General features: G+C 39.1%; 1 protein-coding gene across 1 annotated transcript in view; it reads left to right on the forward strand.

The window, feature by feature from the left end:
- Positions 1-17409, forward strand: part of LOC122803858 — a 1735734-nt gene that overhangs the window by 140839 nt on the left and 1577486 nt on the right. Inside the window, exon 2 of the mRNA XM_044073540.1 lies at positions 8881-8937. Coding sequence (XP_043929475.1) covers positions 8903-8937 — 35 coding nt within the window. The 5' untranslated portion in view covers positions 8881-8902. The remainder of the gene's footprint in view (positions 1-8880; positions 8938-17409) is intronic.

Consider the following 17409-nt stretch of genomic DNA (forward strand, 5'->3'; position numbering starts at 1 on the left):
GCAGAATGATTCTCATTGCCCCATTCTGGCCTCGTCAGGTTTGGTTCCCCTTCCTTCAGCCACACCTGCTTCGACCCCCTTGGAATCTAGACTTCCGGCAGGATCTCATCTCTCACCCCCTAGGGTTGTCATCTCCAAATCTGGCCACTCTCAAACTGACAGCTTGGTTGCTCCACTTCCTTTAGTAGCCAGGCTTGAGTCACTTTCTTCTCCTGTACAGAATATTATTTTGGCCTCCCACAAACCTTGTACCAGAAAACTTTATAAAGACAAGTGGAAACATTTTTCCTTGTGGGCACAAGAGCTGTCTCTAGATCCTGTTTCTGTTCCAGTAGCTACGGTTCTTCAATACCTGACGGAGCTTTTCCTTAATGGGGCTTCTGCTGCCATCTCCAATTTCCATGATGGTTCAGACGGAATTCCCATTATTATTTCTTTCTGTCTAAGACTTTTTTGAAAGGGATTTTTCATTCTAGACCTTCCATTAGGCAACCTGTGGAATCAATTAAATCTGTCTAGGGTGCTTCAAACTTTGACTCTACCTCCCTTCAAGCCGGCTGCAACCTGTGATGTGAAGTTTCTGTCTTGGAAGACCTTGTTTCTTGTGGCGGTTACTTCAGCCAGATGTGTATCAGAGCTGCAAGCATTATGCATTAAAAATCCTTATTTGATTTTCCATAAGTATCACTTCGCACCAGTCCCACTTACTTACCCAAGGTGGTTTCGGAATTCTCTATTAATCAGTCCATTGAGTTGCCCATGTTTTTTCCTAATTATACCAACAAAGTGGAATACTGTCTTCATTCCTTGGATGTCCACAGAGAGCTGTGGTTTTATTTGTACAGGACAAAGTCTTTTCGAAAGTCTGAACAGCTTTTTTTTGCCTTTTGAGGGCTCTAGAAAGGGATCGGCAGTGTCTAAGGTTACCTTGTCTAAATGACTTTGGGATTGCATCTCCTTTGTTTATTATCTGGAGGAGGAATCGGCTCCTGGCCACATTAAACCTCATTCCACTAGAGCTGTGGCCGCTTCTGTCGCCTTTCATGCTAGGGCTTCCATGGATGATATTTGTGCAGCTGCCACCTGGGCTAAACCTCATACCTTTATCAATCATTACAAATTGAATCTGATCTCCAGGGGTAGAGCTGCCTTTGGCTCTATGGTTCTCCGGAATGTTTTTCCATGAGGGCCACCCAGATTCTGTAGTAACTAGGGACTCTGTCCCATCAGTGAGGAATGGAAGAAGATTAACAACTTCTGATAGAGAAGTTATGTCTTACCATAACGTTCCATCTGAGTTGTTGATCTTCTTCCATTCATCACACCCTCCCACCTTCCCCCGCCAAGGCTCCTGGCTGATCTTTGGGTCGTTTTGGTGTGTTAGGGTCTTTGCGCAGAGATGGCCTCTGCCTCTGTTTCTGTTTCTTGTATATATGTTGCTACTATGGTTCTGCAAACTCGATGTGAGGTATGGGATGAAGGATATTGTGGGTTGTAGTGTGGCTCGAGAGTTTGGTGTACGCTAGCTTGGCATTTGGCCAACTCTGTTCCTAGGGTTCAGAACCGTACCCATCAGTGATGAATGGAAGAATATCAACAACTCTGATGGAACATTATGGTAAGACATAACTTCTTTTTCTTAATGTATTCTGTTAATGTGTTCAAATGTTTGCTTCCCCTCCACAAAACTACATTGATCCATATTTGTCAATTTTGGTAATGCCTTTGCCATTCTTTTGACTAGTATAGATGCACACAATTTATAATCATGGTTTAAAATTGAAATGGGTCTGTATGAAGCTTGGTCTTATGAGTCCTTACCATCTTTAGATAATAAATATAGCTTCTTTCCATGATCTTTGTGCATCCCCTCCTTTTAAAATAGTGTTAAAGATCTCCCACATCGTTCCCTCCCGCTTTCCTCCTAACATTCATAGGTGTAACTCTTTTCCTGGAGACTTTTCTGTAGATTGATTTATATAGCTCAGTTTTATATCTTCTCCTGTCTCAGCTGTTAGTTGAGCCTCAACTAACTCTAACCTTGTCATTATTGTATTCTAGAAATATTTTTATTTCTTAATTTTCTCTTATCTGTTCTTTTCAGAAATTTTATGAAAAATGTATAGTGTTTCCAATACCTCTAGGATTTTTGTTATTTTTCTTTTTATAGTCTTACCAAGTCTGGCGAGAACTCCTCTTTTTTTTCTGTTACACAAGTCACTGTGCTAAATGTTTTTGTGCTCTGGAGGGGTTATCGGAAATAGTTGCTTAAGAGCAGTCTTTCTAAACTCATGCATATTATCCCAGTGCTCCCTTATTATCTCTCTTGCACTCCTGTATTTGCACCACCTCTTATTCTGTGAAATTCCCCTTATTCTGAAATGCTTTAACCTTTGTCAGCCTCTCTAAGTAATTCCTGTTGCTGCTTAACCATATTTCTTTATTTCTACCATATTTTTAAACTCTGTTTTCATTTTATCCCACTATTTATAACTTATTTTGAAGATATTTATGTATTCCCTAATAACTTTTGAATATTTTCCACTACCCATTCCATAAATTCCTCTCTTTTTAATAGGTTGATGGGAAAGTACTGGCGTTTTATTTTTACTTCTTTAACCTTTATTTTTATCTTGGCTTTTATTTGTGCATGATCTGGAGTACTTATTGGGTGAGTGACGAAGCTTTCAATTAAATGCACGTGTTCCTATGAAATATAATTTCTATCTAGTCTACCCCAGTTTTTTAGACTTTGGGAAATATGTAAATTCTGTCAAAATTGCTGCAAGTGAAGTCACATCTTCCATACCAAATATTTTCATAAATTTCTTCAGAAATATACCCTCTCTTGTTCTGTTTTCCCTTCTGTCCCCCCCAATAGATCCTCACGTTCCAGTCCTTAGTTATAAGTAATATTCCTTGATGAAAGCTAATTTTCTTCCCCCAAATTTTCTTAAGCACCGTAATAACAGTTTTAGGGGGAATAGTAAAACATTCCAGTGTAATCCTGCTTCCTGGCCAGTAGCCCTCTGTTACCACAAATCTGCAATTGTCTTTTTTTTTCCTGTTCTAAAACTGTTGGAGTTCCTCTATGAATTAGTATAATGAATGCAATTTTCCTTTGCCCCTGATTCTGCTGCATATCCATCCTGAAATCTTTTGTCAAATTCATATGCTCATTTCTTTCCAAATGTGTCTCCTGCGACATTCCTGTTTGCACAATGCATTTCTTAATATAATCCAGTACTTTTTTTGTGTATACCTATGAGGCTATTTATATTCCAAGATAATATGGGTAACATAGCCATTAAGATAAAAAGCTACTATCCCTGTGTTGTACATGTCAATATTTCTGAATGGAGTGTTCCTAATTGTTGTGTTTAAATGCTCACTCCGTTTGTCAGGCAGATCTTTTTACAGTTATTTCCTCTAATCGCTACTTGAACCTTTATCACATTTTCAAGGGTTTTTATATTGATGAAAACTCTCAAACAAAAATGAAATACATTTTCAGAACACCCCATCCCCCATTAACTTGGAACATGTGCATCTTCAGAAAATTGTTTACCCCTCTAGATATGAGCAATTGCCCCACTCACCAGTTGCACCACAGACATCACCTACTTAAAATTAAGGTTATTCCTGCTAGTGCACATGGTACAGCCTGTGCTCCCACTTACACTAATTGCTGTCTGTTCTTTTCTTATCTAATTCCCCTTCGAGATGTGGAAAACAGCTTGCCTGTTTTCAGAAAACCTTAACTCTTGGTCCTTAGAAAAAGTGCAGTGGCTATCTTTCATGCATTTAACAGAACAGTGTACAATTTAAAGTATTACGGCTTATAACTTCAGACTTTATTTTTTCACTGAACTGCTAGCAGTTGTATCTTTAAATTTTGCATTTCCCCCTGCAAAGAATACTTGGACCTCTCAAGAATTGTTGCTTTCACTGCAGACATCTTGTCTGTATATAAAAGCAGTCAGCAATGAATCTTTGTAAATTTCACTCCGAGCAGAATGTTCAACAGCCTTCAACTGCAAATATTTTGACGACTCCTGAATATTTGCTAATTGACAAAAAATAACAAGGAAACATCTTTGTAGATTTAAGAAAAATTTGCATTCTTCGTGGCCATTATTTTCTTATTTTTCAGGTCTGCCTACTTAGAGAAAACCCTTGCTTATAGCCTAGCTAGATCACATTAATCTAATCGGTGCAATTTACACCTTCCACCCAACCCAGAAGCAAACATATTAGCATTAAACTTGTTTTTGTACATTTCTTCTCTTGTTATATTGTAAAGGTTATATTTCTTACAACTAAATTTTGTACTTATTCATTTTAATATGAAAATACTCTTCCCCACATATATAATACCTCTGACTGTGTATTACACAAAACTGCTGTACTATATATAACATGCAGTTTATATCATAAAATGTTTTCTGCAAATGTTAAGAGCAACAGTTGTTTTATTTGGTTACTTTTCCTCCTTTCAGTGACCTTTTAAACATTAGTGACAAAGTGGGGTATATGCTTTACATCCACCCACTAGTTCAACAGCATCAACAAATGTCTTGTCTTTCTGAGCAACTTTTTCTTACAAAGCCATATTTCACAAATGTGATTGGATGCTTTATAGTCTTCAGGTTATTTACTAATTTCACTTTTGGCGGTGGTCTTCCTGTTTTACTTCCTTCATTCAACTCCAATGTATTCCCGATTGTTATAGTCAACTCCTGTTTTTTAACTGCCTGTCAAGCATTTTCCATTGGAACATGTTTAACTGGCAGTCTCTGTATCAGCTTTATTGTCAGAAGAATGAAGTAGAGTTTCCTTCTGTTTGTTTTCTCACATTTTGTTGGATACATTTTTTTTAAATTTCCTCCTTAGCCTGTTCTGCATCAAATGTCTTTGATCTCCAGGAAAAATATATTCTGAACATAGCTTTGTCTTACCTGCTTTTCTACATTTCCTGATGGCGGAGATGAATTTGCTTATCTTTTGCCTTGTATGCAGTGAATAATCATTTTCCACAAATACTCTGCTGTTTCCATTTTTTCATACTTTTCCCCTTCTTTCACAGTTTTGTCATGATAAAGTCTTTCTTGGCGTATGATTGTGCCTTTACTAATGCATGTAATACTAATGCAAACTGCTCGGTGTCATAATCGATGAAACTCATAAATTTGATGTCCATATCCAAACTAATATAAAAAAACTCACTAAAACTAAGTCCCCGGTATTGACACAATTATTACTTCACCCTCTCCACCAGCCACACCCTTACCTCTACTTACCTTCTTCCCTATCTTATGTATGGTGCCCCCTTCCATTCACTAATCTTCAGCTCAGCTTACAGGCCAAGTTGTAACCTGTTACAATAAAATCTCCAAATTTGCCACCAACTCCAGATACTCATTTCATCACTGTCTCTCTCTCTCTCTCTCTCTCTCTCCACTCCCTGAAATGGCTTTAACTTAATAACTTACCTCAAACTCCTTAGAGTTACTACTGCTCACTAGCTCATATTCAGACCTTCTAGTTGTCCTTTTCTGTCCTCCTCTTTAACCCTCTACATTCCCAACCGCTCTCTTAAGATCAGAAAACCACAATCTTCTAAATGTATATAGGCCTTGTCGACCTCCTGGCCACCTACTATTATCCTGCTCCCTAGCTAAACTCTGGAAGTCTCTCCCTACCACGCTTTGAAATACTCAGAGCCACTCAAACTTCAAAACTGTTCTCCATTCTCACCTCCTTTCAAAGTGGGAATGTTCCTGTACCCTTACCAAATAAACTCTTAACGCCATCTCCCATGCACTATGTACTTCAATCTTCTATCACTGTGCTATCTTACCCTTTGCCTCTGCTTCCTGTCCTACCCTATACCTCATAAACTTCCACCCAACCCACTCCCTTTCTCCACTATATACCACCTTTTACCCCTCCCACCTCACCTTCTTCTCTCTGTCCTCTCCTCATATTTCTAACTTCCAAAAAAAAAAAGCTTTTTTTTTTTTGTCTGTACATAAATATTTTAGTTGCGTGATTTTTTTTTTTTCATTTGAAATGCCTGTACTTTTGTAAATCATTACCTAGAATTAGAAATGTTATGGCTTTTTTAACAAATTGTATATTATCTCTGTATTTTCTCTGTTCTACTACTTTATTTACTTTTGTATAACTATTGTAAAATTGTTTATATCCTGTGAAGCTTTTCTCCCTGGGCCTCCACTGAAAATGGGCTCTTCAGGCCCAGTGGACAGTCCTGATCATCAAATTGTAATAAATAAATCTGCTTTCTTATGGTCAGGTTTGGAGCATACATCCATTTGCCATTTCAGTTAATAAATCCTGCTCTGGAATACCACTCAGATTGCTTATTTGTGATTTTTTTTATAAAATTAACTGTCTGTTCCTTCCAGTTTCTCTGGTACAGCAGAAATTTTCAGTTTTTTTTTCTTGTGCTCTGTCTTCTAACTCTTACCATTTTTTTTTTCATCTTCTGATTTTTTTGCTTTTTTATCAGTTCCTCTGAATAGCTAGTTAACACCTCTTCTATTTTTTTCAGCCTTTTGTTATTTGAGTGTATATACTCTGTCAGTATTTCATTTATTTTAATTGTCTGAGTATATTTGATTTTAATTTTTCATCTAAATTGTTGGATGCTCTCTGTTGTACCAATGCTGAAGCTTGAATTGATTTTTGCTCAGCAGCTGTAGGATTCTTCACAGCCACTGCTTTTTCTTTACCTTTTCCAGTTTATTTTCTGTCAGTTTCTGTAGATTTCTTCTTTGCTGGCATCTTGGCTGTGTACTCAGTAGTCAATAACCAAATTTTATTTAAGCTGGCAGTATCACTGACTCTTATTTCTCTCTTTTTTCGCATTGGGAGAGCTGAAATTAATCTGATCATTGGATAGCTGTGTTGGAAGTTGAGAGCTAACTGGCTAAAGAATGGATCCCACACTGTAAGAGTGGCAAGTGGATCCTCCAAGAGCATGCAGGTAACCAGTAGAGTACCACAGAGATCCATGCAAGGATCTCTGCTGTTCTGCATATTGTTCTAAGATTTCCAAATTAAAAAAATGTGGAACTCTTGTTAGCAAAGTTTGCAGATGATTGTAAACTGGGTGTTAACACTCAAATCCTGTTCCGATATGCAGAAACTACAAACCAAATTTAAACAATAGTTGGTGCTGTGAAAATGGTCTAAAACTAAATGCTAAAAATGTAATATTGTTGCATTGAATAAACAAACCCTTCACACAGTCTGTAATATAGAAAGCCTCTCACTCCAAAATGAAGATGTTAGAAACCTTGAAGATACTGGTTGATTACTACTGCAACATAATTGAAGGAGAGGGAGTTATCAGGAAATCCTTTACACTAGTTAAGCAAATAAGTTACCAGGCAGAGTGTTTCCAGGTGGTTGCATCATTTTCTAATTGAATAACATAGACTCTTCTCGAGTCCCAGCTCAATCTGATAGACTGTAACTTCTACAGACTTTTTTCATAATGCCGCTTTGTCTTCTCTGACCACTTTTGTGAGGCATTATAAGCTGGTCATTATCTTGAGATCCTGTTTTGGGGGATCTGTTTGCAGCTTTGAGATGCTTACAAGGGTGAACATGAAAATCCAGGTAATATTTTGGTTATATACCAATTCTGAACCTGCAATATGCCTAAGAATGCCTCATATGCAGTACAGCAGTGTTTGAAATGGTGTGCGTGCGTGTTTGCGTGAGTGTTACAGATGATGTGGTGAACAGCCCTTTATATTATTGGGTACAGAGATGGGACTTCTCCTGCAAAACATTTTACTGTTACACAGATTTTCAGCTTTTGCCTTGATAAGATGCATTTCATTTGCACTTCTGTGCCTCAAAGATAGATTTGTACCTCAAAGATAGATTTGTAAGCAAGTCCATCTTCAGTAACATTATTACCCATTTCCCTTGTTCATGTTATTCACTTTAAATTCTTATTTACTTTTTTTTTTTTTGCTGAACTTTAGAATTTGAGGGATGTGTGATGCACAATACAAATGGGGAAGATATCTAGCTGCCTGAACGTTCTGTGTGTTAAATGGTCTTAACATCTGTGGTGCAGTTTCAAGAGGCCACAGTAGATAATGACCTTTTTTTTTTTTCTTCATTAAGGTTGTAATTTTAGGTACCCCCCCCCCCAACACCACTACTGAATAACAAATACAGAAAGCTATCTGAAACTGAAGTATGGCATATTGTTGAGACTTTGGGCTTAGAAAGAGTTTTCTTGAAAGTTTTTTTCCTATACTGTTTTATACCCCATTTTATTAGGTCTTAAAAAAACAAACAACCCCCCCCCCCCAAAAAAAAAAAAACAGCTTTTATTAAAATTGAAGTTGCATCTGCTTTTCCATTTACAGCTGCGAGAACCGTTTAAGGGAATTTTATAGCTATTTATTTGCTCTGGTATCCGTGCTTAGGTTTTTCTTCCATATTCCAAGTCTTTTTGAAAATGTAGCCCTTGATAAGTAAAGAAGAGGTACGGCCTAAAACGGGAGTTTGATGTTAAGTCTTCTTGAAAATGATCAGCAGTAAAAGCGATATAGTACATATTTTTGAAATAGTACAACCTTGATAAGTTGTTGTGGGGCTGACTGTTTAATCAGAGCACAAAGTATTTCAGGCCATGGATGCATACTTCAAAAGTAACAGATGGTCATACAAGAGGTTCTTTGTGGTAATGTTATGTTATTCGGGGACATTCTGACTTTTTTATATTTTGACCTTTTTTGTTTTTAGGAGCTGGAGACTGTGGAGGAAAGCTGTTTCTGATTTTAAGCAAAAAAGTGTCGAATATTGAGTAATTTTATTATATTTTTTACACAGATATTTGCACACATTCTAAGGAATGGAAACAAATCAATTTACTTACTACAATGAAAAGTAAGTATACTTAATTTTTTGTCCCATAGTCTTGCTGTTTTTGCACTTATATTTTGAGCGTAAAAAGAATGATTTGTGGTTATAAAGAAAATCCAAATGAAATATGTACATTGTTAGTTCATAGGGTTCATTATACATTTTTTCTTTTCAGACTTTGCTAAATTGTTTTATTTCTGAATTAGTACATAGCTTGTTTCCTTGTTGATATGATTATTGCAACGATCTTTAAGATGCAGCTACTCCTGTCATGCTGCTTTGTTTTCACATCACTTCTTATGGGACTAGAAAATGTTGAGTGCTGCTGGGTGTGTGAGGTTTGCTTGTATATTAAGCAGTCCATATCAAACTCTTGGTGCAGAAGGGAAAACTTTGTTGCTCTGGCATGCCTTAACAGACTTGTGCACAGCTGACACAACCAGTCTTTTGTCATACAAGACCTACAAAATATTGAAAAAGCAGTTTTCAAAGAAAATGGCCTTTGATTTGCTTCTCTGAGTTTAAACATGTTGAAACAATGGATTACAAACTGCATGAGGGTGTGTAAATTTTATTCTTCACCTTTTATGGCTTCATGTAGGACTACTGTAACATACTGTGGAATAGTGCTCATCTGCAAATTGACTTTCAGTGGTTTGGAAGGGTCAGTTTCCATTCAATGTGCTTGGTTTATGGACAAAACAAGTATAAATTTGGGAGTATGCAATTTATTGCAATTTGCTTTAGTGAAAATCACAGTGGGGACAGCATTTCTCTGTTTTTCCAGTGGGGTGCAACAGTCAAGTAGTTTACATTAAGGAGCTGTGGAATGAAGTTCCCATAAGAAGTTTGGAGGAGCAACCCACTAAAAGCATTTAACTCATGGCTGCACCATATGGTGAGTCTCTCCCTTCCAAGCAGTGTTTTCGTAAGTTGTGTAGAAACAGATCTCAAATAATTTGGACAGGAAGCTGTGGGAGGTAGGTGCTCAGTGTGTGAAACCACTTTTTAGCTTAAGAAGCTGTGGGGATAGTAGAGGATGAGTGGTATGAATAAAGGGTGGTTCACAGTATAGCTAATGGACTTGGCTTGTCAAATGTTAAAGGAAGGAGGATTAGTGGAGAGGAGGAGGAGGGAGCAGTTGAAGTACAGACAGAATGGGGTAAGAAAAGTTAGATGGGAGAAAGGCAGAGGACAAGAGGATATGGGCAGAGATTGTGAGAGGAGTACAGATAAATTAGATGGTATAAAGTTTAGGATAAAGGGACAAAATGGGAGCTACAAAAATGAGGAAAAGGAGAAGGAAGCCAGAGTGGAAGGACAAATGCAAATAGTATTGACAAGTGGGGATAGAGCCAGTTAGGAGTCAACCCACAAGGTATGCAGAAGGGAGTTGGGCAGGGAGGAACAGATGAGATGGTCAGAAAGATGGAACAATGGAGAGGCCTTTGTAGGAAGAACACAACAGGGATGTGAAAGCGAATGTTTGTTTGCTAGAGGAAAGGCGGTAACCAGCACAAACATTGAGGAAGACTTTGAATGGAGGAAATGGAGGTGGAACGGTTACACACAGGAGGAGTACTGGCATGGAGCAGAATGCAAAGTTGATGGCCTCCAGTGTTGACAGATAAGAGTTTTTTGTTGATTTAGAGACTTGGGGAATAGTCTATATCGGGAAGAACAGTATTTATTGAAATTGGTGTCATTGTGCGACTCAAACATATTTAAGAAATGATGAGAATGATCAGGGGGATGCATAGACTCATGTTGTAGCGCATATAGGCATCAATGATCTGCCATAGAAGGCAGCTGAAGTGGCAGATGTCATAAAAGGTTGGAAGCAGCAGTCTCAGAAGTGTACTTCTACTAGCATCAAGTACACACGGGAGGATTGTGGAATATGAGTTTCTGCAATTTAGGATAAGGGAGAAACTTTGAGAGGAAATCTGGATGAGAGACCAGCTCTGTGCAAGGAATAAGTGCCATCTTAACCTAGAAGAGACAGAGGTGCCTTAGTCTGTTGCCCTTAACCCTTTCCTCATTGCTAGAATCCATTTCCAAGCTTTAGGACTCCTGGCAAGACGCATTTTAGGCTTCTCTAATGCCACATTTCATATGTGGTTCCTTACGTCTGCAACCTTTGTCCAGTTGTCTAGAAGAGATGGATCCTGTCTCTTTTCTGCACAGATTCTTCAAGACATGCACATTTTTCTCATGTGATTATCAGTCCAAGTTATCTCTTTCTCAGTGGCAGCTCTGTGGCTATAGCAACTTATGCTTCTGCTTTGCCTCGGACAGCACTTCTATGCTGACAACATCCCTTAGACTCACTTGCACCTGAATGACTTTGAGATGAGGGGAGTGTCCTTCTGTGTAGAGAATAGCTTCAAAGATTGACAGTATAATGGTTGTCATTTCCAGTCCTCTATCACTGTGAGAAATGTACATGTCACCTGCATGTAATTGGTCATCTACTTGTGCATTCCATAAATATTTGTGTAATGTGATTTTATAGCAACTATAATGCATTGAAAGTGAGTTTTTTTTTTAAGAAACCATGATATAATTAGTGACTTCCTTTGTACATCATCTATAAATTTTTAATACTTACTACCGCTACTATTTTAGCATTCCGTACCCAATAAAACCCAGTTATAACTAAAACCAAAGCAACTTTTACTGTGTGTAACATAAAATGTTAGTGCCTAGACTTTCATTACTCACCCTATCTTTCATTTAGAACGTCACCTACAACCTTTTCATTTTTGTCAGTGCAACATTCTTTCCTTCACCAGGAATGTCAGTTATGTAAAACTTCTTACTATTATGTGCATCCTCGCATTCAACCCCAAAACAAATGCCTTATCCCTGGTGTAACATGCCCAATGCTAATAAATATAAAGGTGTAGCACTGGCTATTATTAATTCCTAATTTTTTTTTTCCAAAGTAGCTTCATGCCACTAATCTGAAGTTTGTGCTGTAAATGTGTCCTAGTTTAAAGTTTAGCTCACTCCGTCTCTCCTTTTTACCCATTCTTTATATATAATTACAAGTCAGAAGGCAGGAAGAATATTTTGAGGTATACCTCGCCTTGCCAGTTAATATTTTTGAGTGTGAGCTCTATATCCTAAAAGGTTTCATGACGAGACTGATTGGAGTGTTTGTTATGTCATGTTATGTCATTTATGTGCATTATTAATAGAATAATACTAAACACAGCTGCTTGCTATTTTCTTCCCTTAGTATTTCTAAAACAAAGGTTTAAATCACAGTCTATTTAGGGGATTTCAGTTTACACACGTCAAAGAAGACACACAGCACCTTAAGATCACATGCCTCTCAGCATTCAAATTTAAATAACTACTCATATTCCCTAACCGGCTAAACAACACAATAGGAATCCATATTGTATTGGACTGAATTTCAACCTCACTAACCCACTTGTCACCCACCTCCAAAAATTCATTAGCCATTTTCAGTGACCACTCCCTTACAGTACATCCAGGTACATATTAATCTATATGAAATATTTTGCAAGAACCACAAACTGGCTTTTATGGATGATCTAGTTTGTAAAGACTGCTTTCATGTGCTGGCTTAGAAAAAGTATAATGAGAAACCAATTCCATTAATATCCTTTTTCTTAAACATTTATACTTCCAAAGTAAAATTAGACACCTTCAGGTTTTCATAGGTGAGGACTAGGTTAGCTGCCCTTGCTGACCATTTTAATTCTAGCCATTTTCCCGTTTTGTGCTTGAAACAACCAATCCCATTTGGTTATAGATTGGTCTTGCCTATTCTGTGGTCGATAATTAATTATTAGTCCCTAATAACAATAATTGGGATCATACCATAGCTAATTTGAGGGGGCCCATGTATGGGATAAAGCATTTAGGAGCTGCCTTTGTTTGTTAGTAGTAGAGGGGGCAGCCCTGGGGGAAATTCTCTGTTTGCCATCCATAGATGGATATAAGTTGGGCTTGAAAATGGACAGGGGTGGACTTCCAAGCTAGCTGCACACTGATCAACAACACAACTTCAGCTATCCCAGTTTTATTCAGAAACTGAGAAAAAGGAGTGCCTGGGAAGGATTCAGCAGCTGTTCAGCAAAAAGCAGTTTAAGCTTCAACTTTGATTTAAAGATGGCTTTCAGTAATTTAAAGGAAAAAATAAATTGTACTCCGAGGTGATTAAAATACATGAAAAGTTGGAGTATATCATTTAAAACAACAAAAGGCTGGAGAAAATGGAGGAAGCTTTGACTGGCCTTTCAGATGAACTGATAAAAATGCAAAAATCAGAGGTCGACATGAAGAAAACTGCTGACTGAGTTTTCTCAAGAAGAACTTTAAAAAAATAGAGTTAGAGGACAGTGCTTAGAGAAAACCTGAGATTTTCTACTGTACCAGAGAATCTAGAAGAAACAGCCTGTATTAATTTTATGAAAGCACATAAAACAACTGGACTAGAGTACCACAGCAGAATTTAATTAAAATGGTGCATAGAGTGTCTGCTCTAAACCTGGCCATGAAAAAGCAGTCAAGACCTATAGTAGTAAAGATGCAATCTTATCAGCAGAAAGAGTTGATCCTGACAAAATTGTGGAAGAAGGGCAGATTATTTATTTAAAATTGGAGACAGCAGAGTAGTACTTGTAGAAAATTATTATTCACTGTACACCAAGCAGAAGAGAATCAGATTTATTCCAGCTGTCTTCAGAGTGTTTTTTCCTAGAGGATCAAAGCAATTTTTTGAAGTAGAACAGGCAAAGGAGGAAATAAAAAATAGTTTATCCAGCAAAAAGTGAGTCAATCAGAAGTGTACTGTGCTTCTCATTTTTGTGATAGTAAGGTCCATAGAGAGACTTTGACTGTGAAACCTTTTCCAGTGTTCCAAAGGAAAATGCTTAAGAGACAGAGAAAAAAAAAACACAAAAGTTGACTAGAAGAATCAGTAGTACCTTGGACTTGAACTAGAGTCTGGTGTTGGGAGATGAACAGGAACAAGACCAGCAACTCTGAAATTAGTAAATAAATGGAAGACTAAAGGATCTTATCACATTTGTGAAATATGGTTTGCAAGAAAAGTGGCTGTAAAATGCTGGTCTTCTGTTGACTTTGTTAAACTTGAGGGTAAATTGTAAAGCATATACCCAATTTATATCATTGGTGTTTAGAAGGACACCAAAAGCGGGGGGGGGGGTAACTAAGTAAAACAGATTTTGATCTCATTAGTAATTTCAATATATAAACTGCATGTTATATAGAGTAAAAACAAATGTGAAGTTGTTCTACTATCTCGCTGTTCATTCTTACTGATGGGTTCGGAGCAGATCCTCGGCTCCAACTCGGCCAGATACAAAAGCTCGAGGTCTTCAACCAGCTCGAGACCGCCTCCCTATGCCATGATGCTCTGGTGCTGTCCTTGGATATTGTTTGCCGGTGCAACAGAAGTGCTTTGCTAGGCTCTGGCCAGTCAAACTTTCATATTTGATATTTACTTAAACTTTTGTCGTAGATTAGTTATTGTAGTGAGTAAGTTTTCTTTATCTTGGCCTGTGATTGCTAGTTAGTAAATAAGTCTAAGTGCGTGTGTGCTAGTAGTCTCTTTCTGGCCATGTTTTTAGACCTTTATCTCCATACCTTAGTCTATTAAATTATCTGGTGTTATTCAAAGCCTATTATATTTCAAGGCTTGTTTTGGTGTTCTTTTCTTTTAGTGTGTGCTGAGGAACCAGCTTAAATTAGAGGGTTCAATCCTGTTGTGTTTCCAAGCCCAAGCTTTAGGGCCTAGTAGTTGGGTGGTAGTTTGTTTTTTTGTGTGTCTTGCAGGCCTATTTTTATACAAGGCTTAAATACTGTAAATTTGTGTGTTTTGCATATATATATATATATATATATATATATATATATATATATATATATATATATATGGGTGTGTGTGTGTTATCTGTGAGACATGTTTCAACAACAAAAAGAAAAAGAGGTTAAGCAATCCAAATCTGGGTTCAAGACCTGCCCAAAATGTGGACAAAAAATGTCCACAACAGATGGACATTCTACTTGTGTTTATTGTTTAGGGGAGGTTCATCTCTGAGGACTGCTCTATATGTCACTCGTTTAGTGGTAGGGTGTTGCATGAGCGTAAAAGGAAATTGATTGATAGAGGTCTTTTAAAATCGTCTTTTCAACAGGAACTGGACAAGGACAACTGTGACAAACTTTCTAAATATTCTTCTGGTTTGTCGGAGCCAGGTAAGAGCCTGTCGACCAAGCAAATCCAGAATGGATAAGTCTTCAACATCGGCTCCACCGCCTTTGGAGCCGACTGTTGTTACAGTTAGGAGCCGGTCCCCAGTATTAGAGCTGGTGTCTCCAACTTTAAAGTCACTAATATTACAGTCAGTGGCTTCATCCATTCTGTCTTTGAGCAGGCAGTCAGACATGGATGTGGATCGTGTGGTGCAGAAGCTTCTGCAGATACCGGCGCTGGCCAAACATCTATCAGAACCAATCCCCTGGGTCTTCGGAACTGAACAAAAACCCTTCCATCTTCTGTTCCTCCTCCGATCCGACTCGAGGCTTTGGAGCCGGAGTGCTCAGAGCTGATGATTGTGGCACCATCGGGACTGATGCCTCCATTAGGTCTGTCGGTTTCAACTACCCTGACATCTTCGGTGCAGACTGAAGGGTCCAGGGGGTGATACTCGCCAATAGGGTTCGGGGAGGATAGTTGAACAGATTTCTCGGTTCCGACTTTGCCTTTCAGGGCCTCGGCTCAGTTGAGCTCTGCTCCTGCCTCGGGCTCTGAGCCCATGGTTCTGGCGCCAAGAGATTCTCCTGTTTCTTTGGATCCGGAGGTTTCTTCACGTCGGAACAGAGGGGCATTCGATGCCATAAGGAAGGTATTGTCAACTCTAACAACCACACCATAAGAACCAGCAGCTCCTTCCCCTAAAGCACTGGTGTCCACCTCTATATCACACATCCCACTAAAGCGTAGAGACCTTTAGCCTCAGGAAACCCCATTGGGCAAACCCTGCTCTTCCGAGACCTCTCCAGAAGCTCCCACTGAAGAGGTTCCCAGGAAGAGACTTTGCAGGAGGAAGCATCTGGACTCCCCACAGGAATCCGTCACTTTAGACACTGACTTGTGAGTCAAAAGGGTCCCCACGGTCCTCTTCAGAGGATATCTCTGCAGATATCCTGGAAATTCATAAGCAGAGGGGTGGCTGGAAAGCCATTAACCCTACTGATGAGTCAGTCATCCTGAAAGCTTTTGGGTCTAAGCCCTCCACCACTTGGGTGTCTCCACCCTTTGATGAGCTGATTGAGCTAGTCTCTCAAAGGGCATGGGAGTCCCCGGATACCATGGAGTCTGTCCCTTGGAGGCGTAATAAATTTATAACTCCCTCCCCCGGACAAGATCTTCCTGACCAAAGGAATGTCCATTGATGCTATGGTAGTGGCAGCAGCCACCTAGAAGGAACTGTCAGAAACTTCTGCATCTGTCTATCCTCCTCACAAGGATGCTAAGATCATAGACAGATATGGTAAGTGCATGTTTAGTTCAGCAACGTTTGCTGTCCGATCACTGAACTATCTAATGCACTTTGCTAGGTTGCAGAGAGATCTGAAAGAACTAGGAGATACTGTACAGGGTTTAGTAGCTGCGAGAGTCTGAGAAGGTAACTTCCCAGCTCACTACCCTTAATTCTCTTGTAAACTCTTCCTTGCGTCTGGTCTCGTATGCAGTTGATGGAACGAGTAGGGCAGCGGGTACAGAAATTGCTCTTAGGAGACATTCCTGGATGTGCTTATGTTCCCTTGCAGAGCCCTTTAAGTCATTCTTTATTAACACCCCTTTCGATGGCTTGTCCCTTTTTGGGTCCAAAGTGAAGGAAACTCTTACCAAGAGTGAGCAGGACTGAAAGACTCTGTCTGCCGTCGGAGTCCGTTTTTCCACCCCTACCAGACCTTACCCCAAAGGTCAGAAGGGAGGGAAGATGTGGTTCCGTAAAACTGAAGGAGCTTTCCAGGACACTCGTGGTGAACCCCCCTCTAGAGGCAGAGGAGGGGGTAATAATGGAAGATGCCCCCCACACAGCAGATGGGGTCTGCAGAATCAGGACGACAGAGACCAGTTCTTTGGAAAATCCTATCAGCGCTTCTGAGAGGAGGCCTGCCTGCCCATCTCTGGAGGCAGTCAGGGGATGCTTTTCTTTGTACTCGGACACCTGGCTAAAAATAACAAAAAGACAGCTGGGTACAAAGCATCATATCCAGAGGATACTAAATTCCTTTGCCTCCTCTCCAATAAGAAAAATCCCGGACGTTCCACCCAGTCACAGGGAACAAGCTGCCACAGAGATTCAAAGGTTGCTGGAAAAGAGTCATTCATCCAGTCCCTGCAGACAAGAGAGGATCCGGAACTTACTTGAGGATCTTTTTAGTTCCAAAGAAAATGGGACAGGAGGCCAATTTTGGATCTCT

This window comes from Protopterus annectens, chromosome 6.part0 (genome assembly GCF_019279795.1).
Source record: "Protopterus annectens isolate FY-2018-M chromosome 6.part0, PAN1.0, whole genome shotgun sequence".
NCBI lineage: Eukaryota > Metazoa > Chordata > Ceratodontiformes > Protopteridae > Protopterus > Protopterus annectens.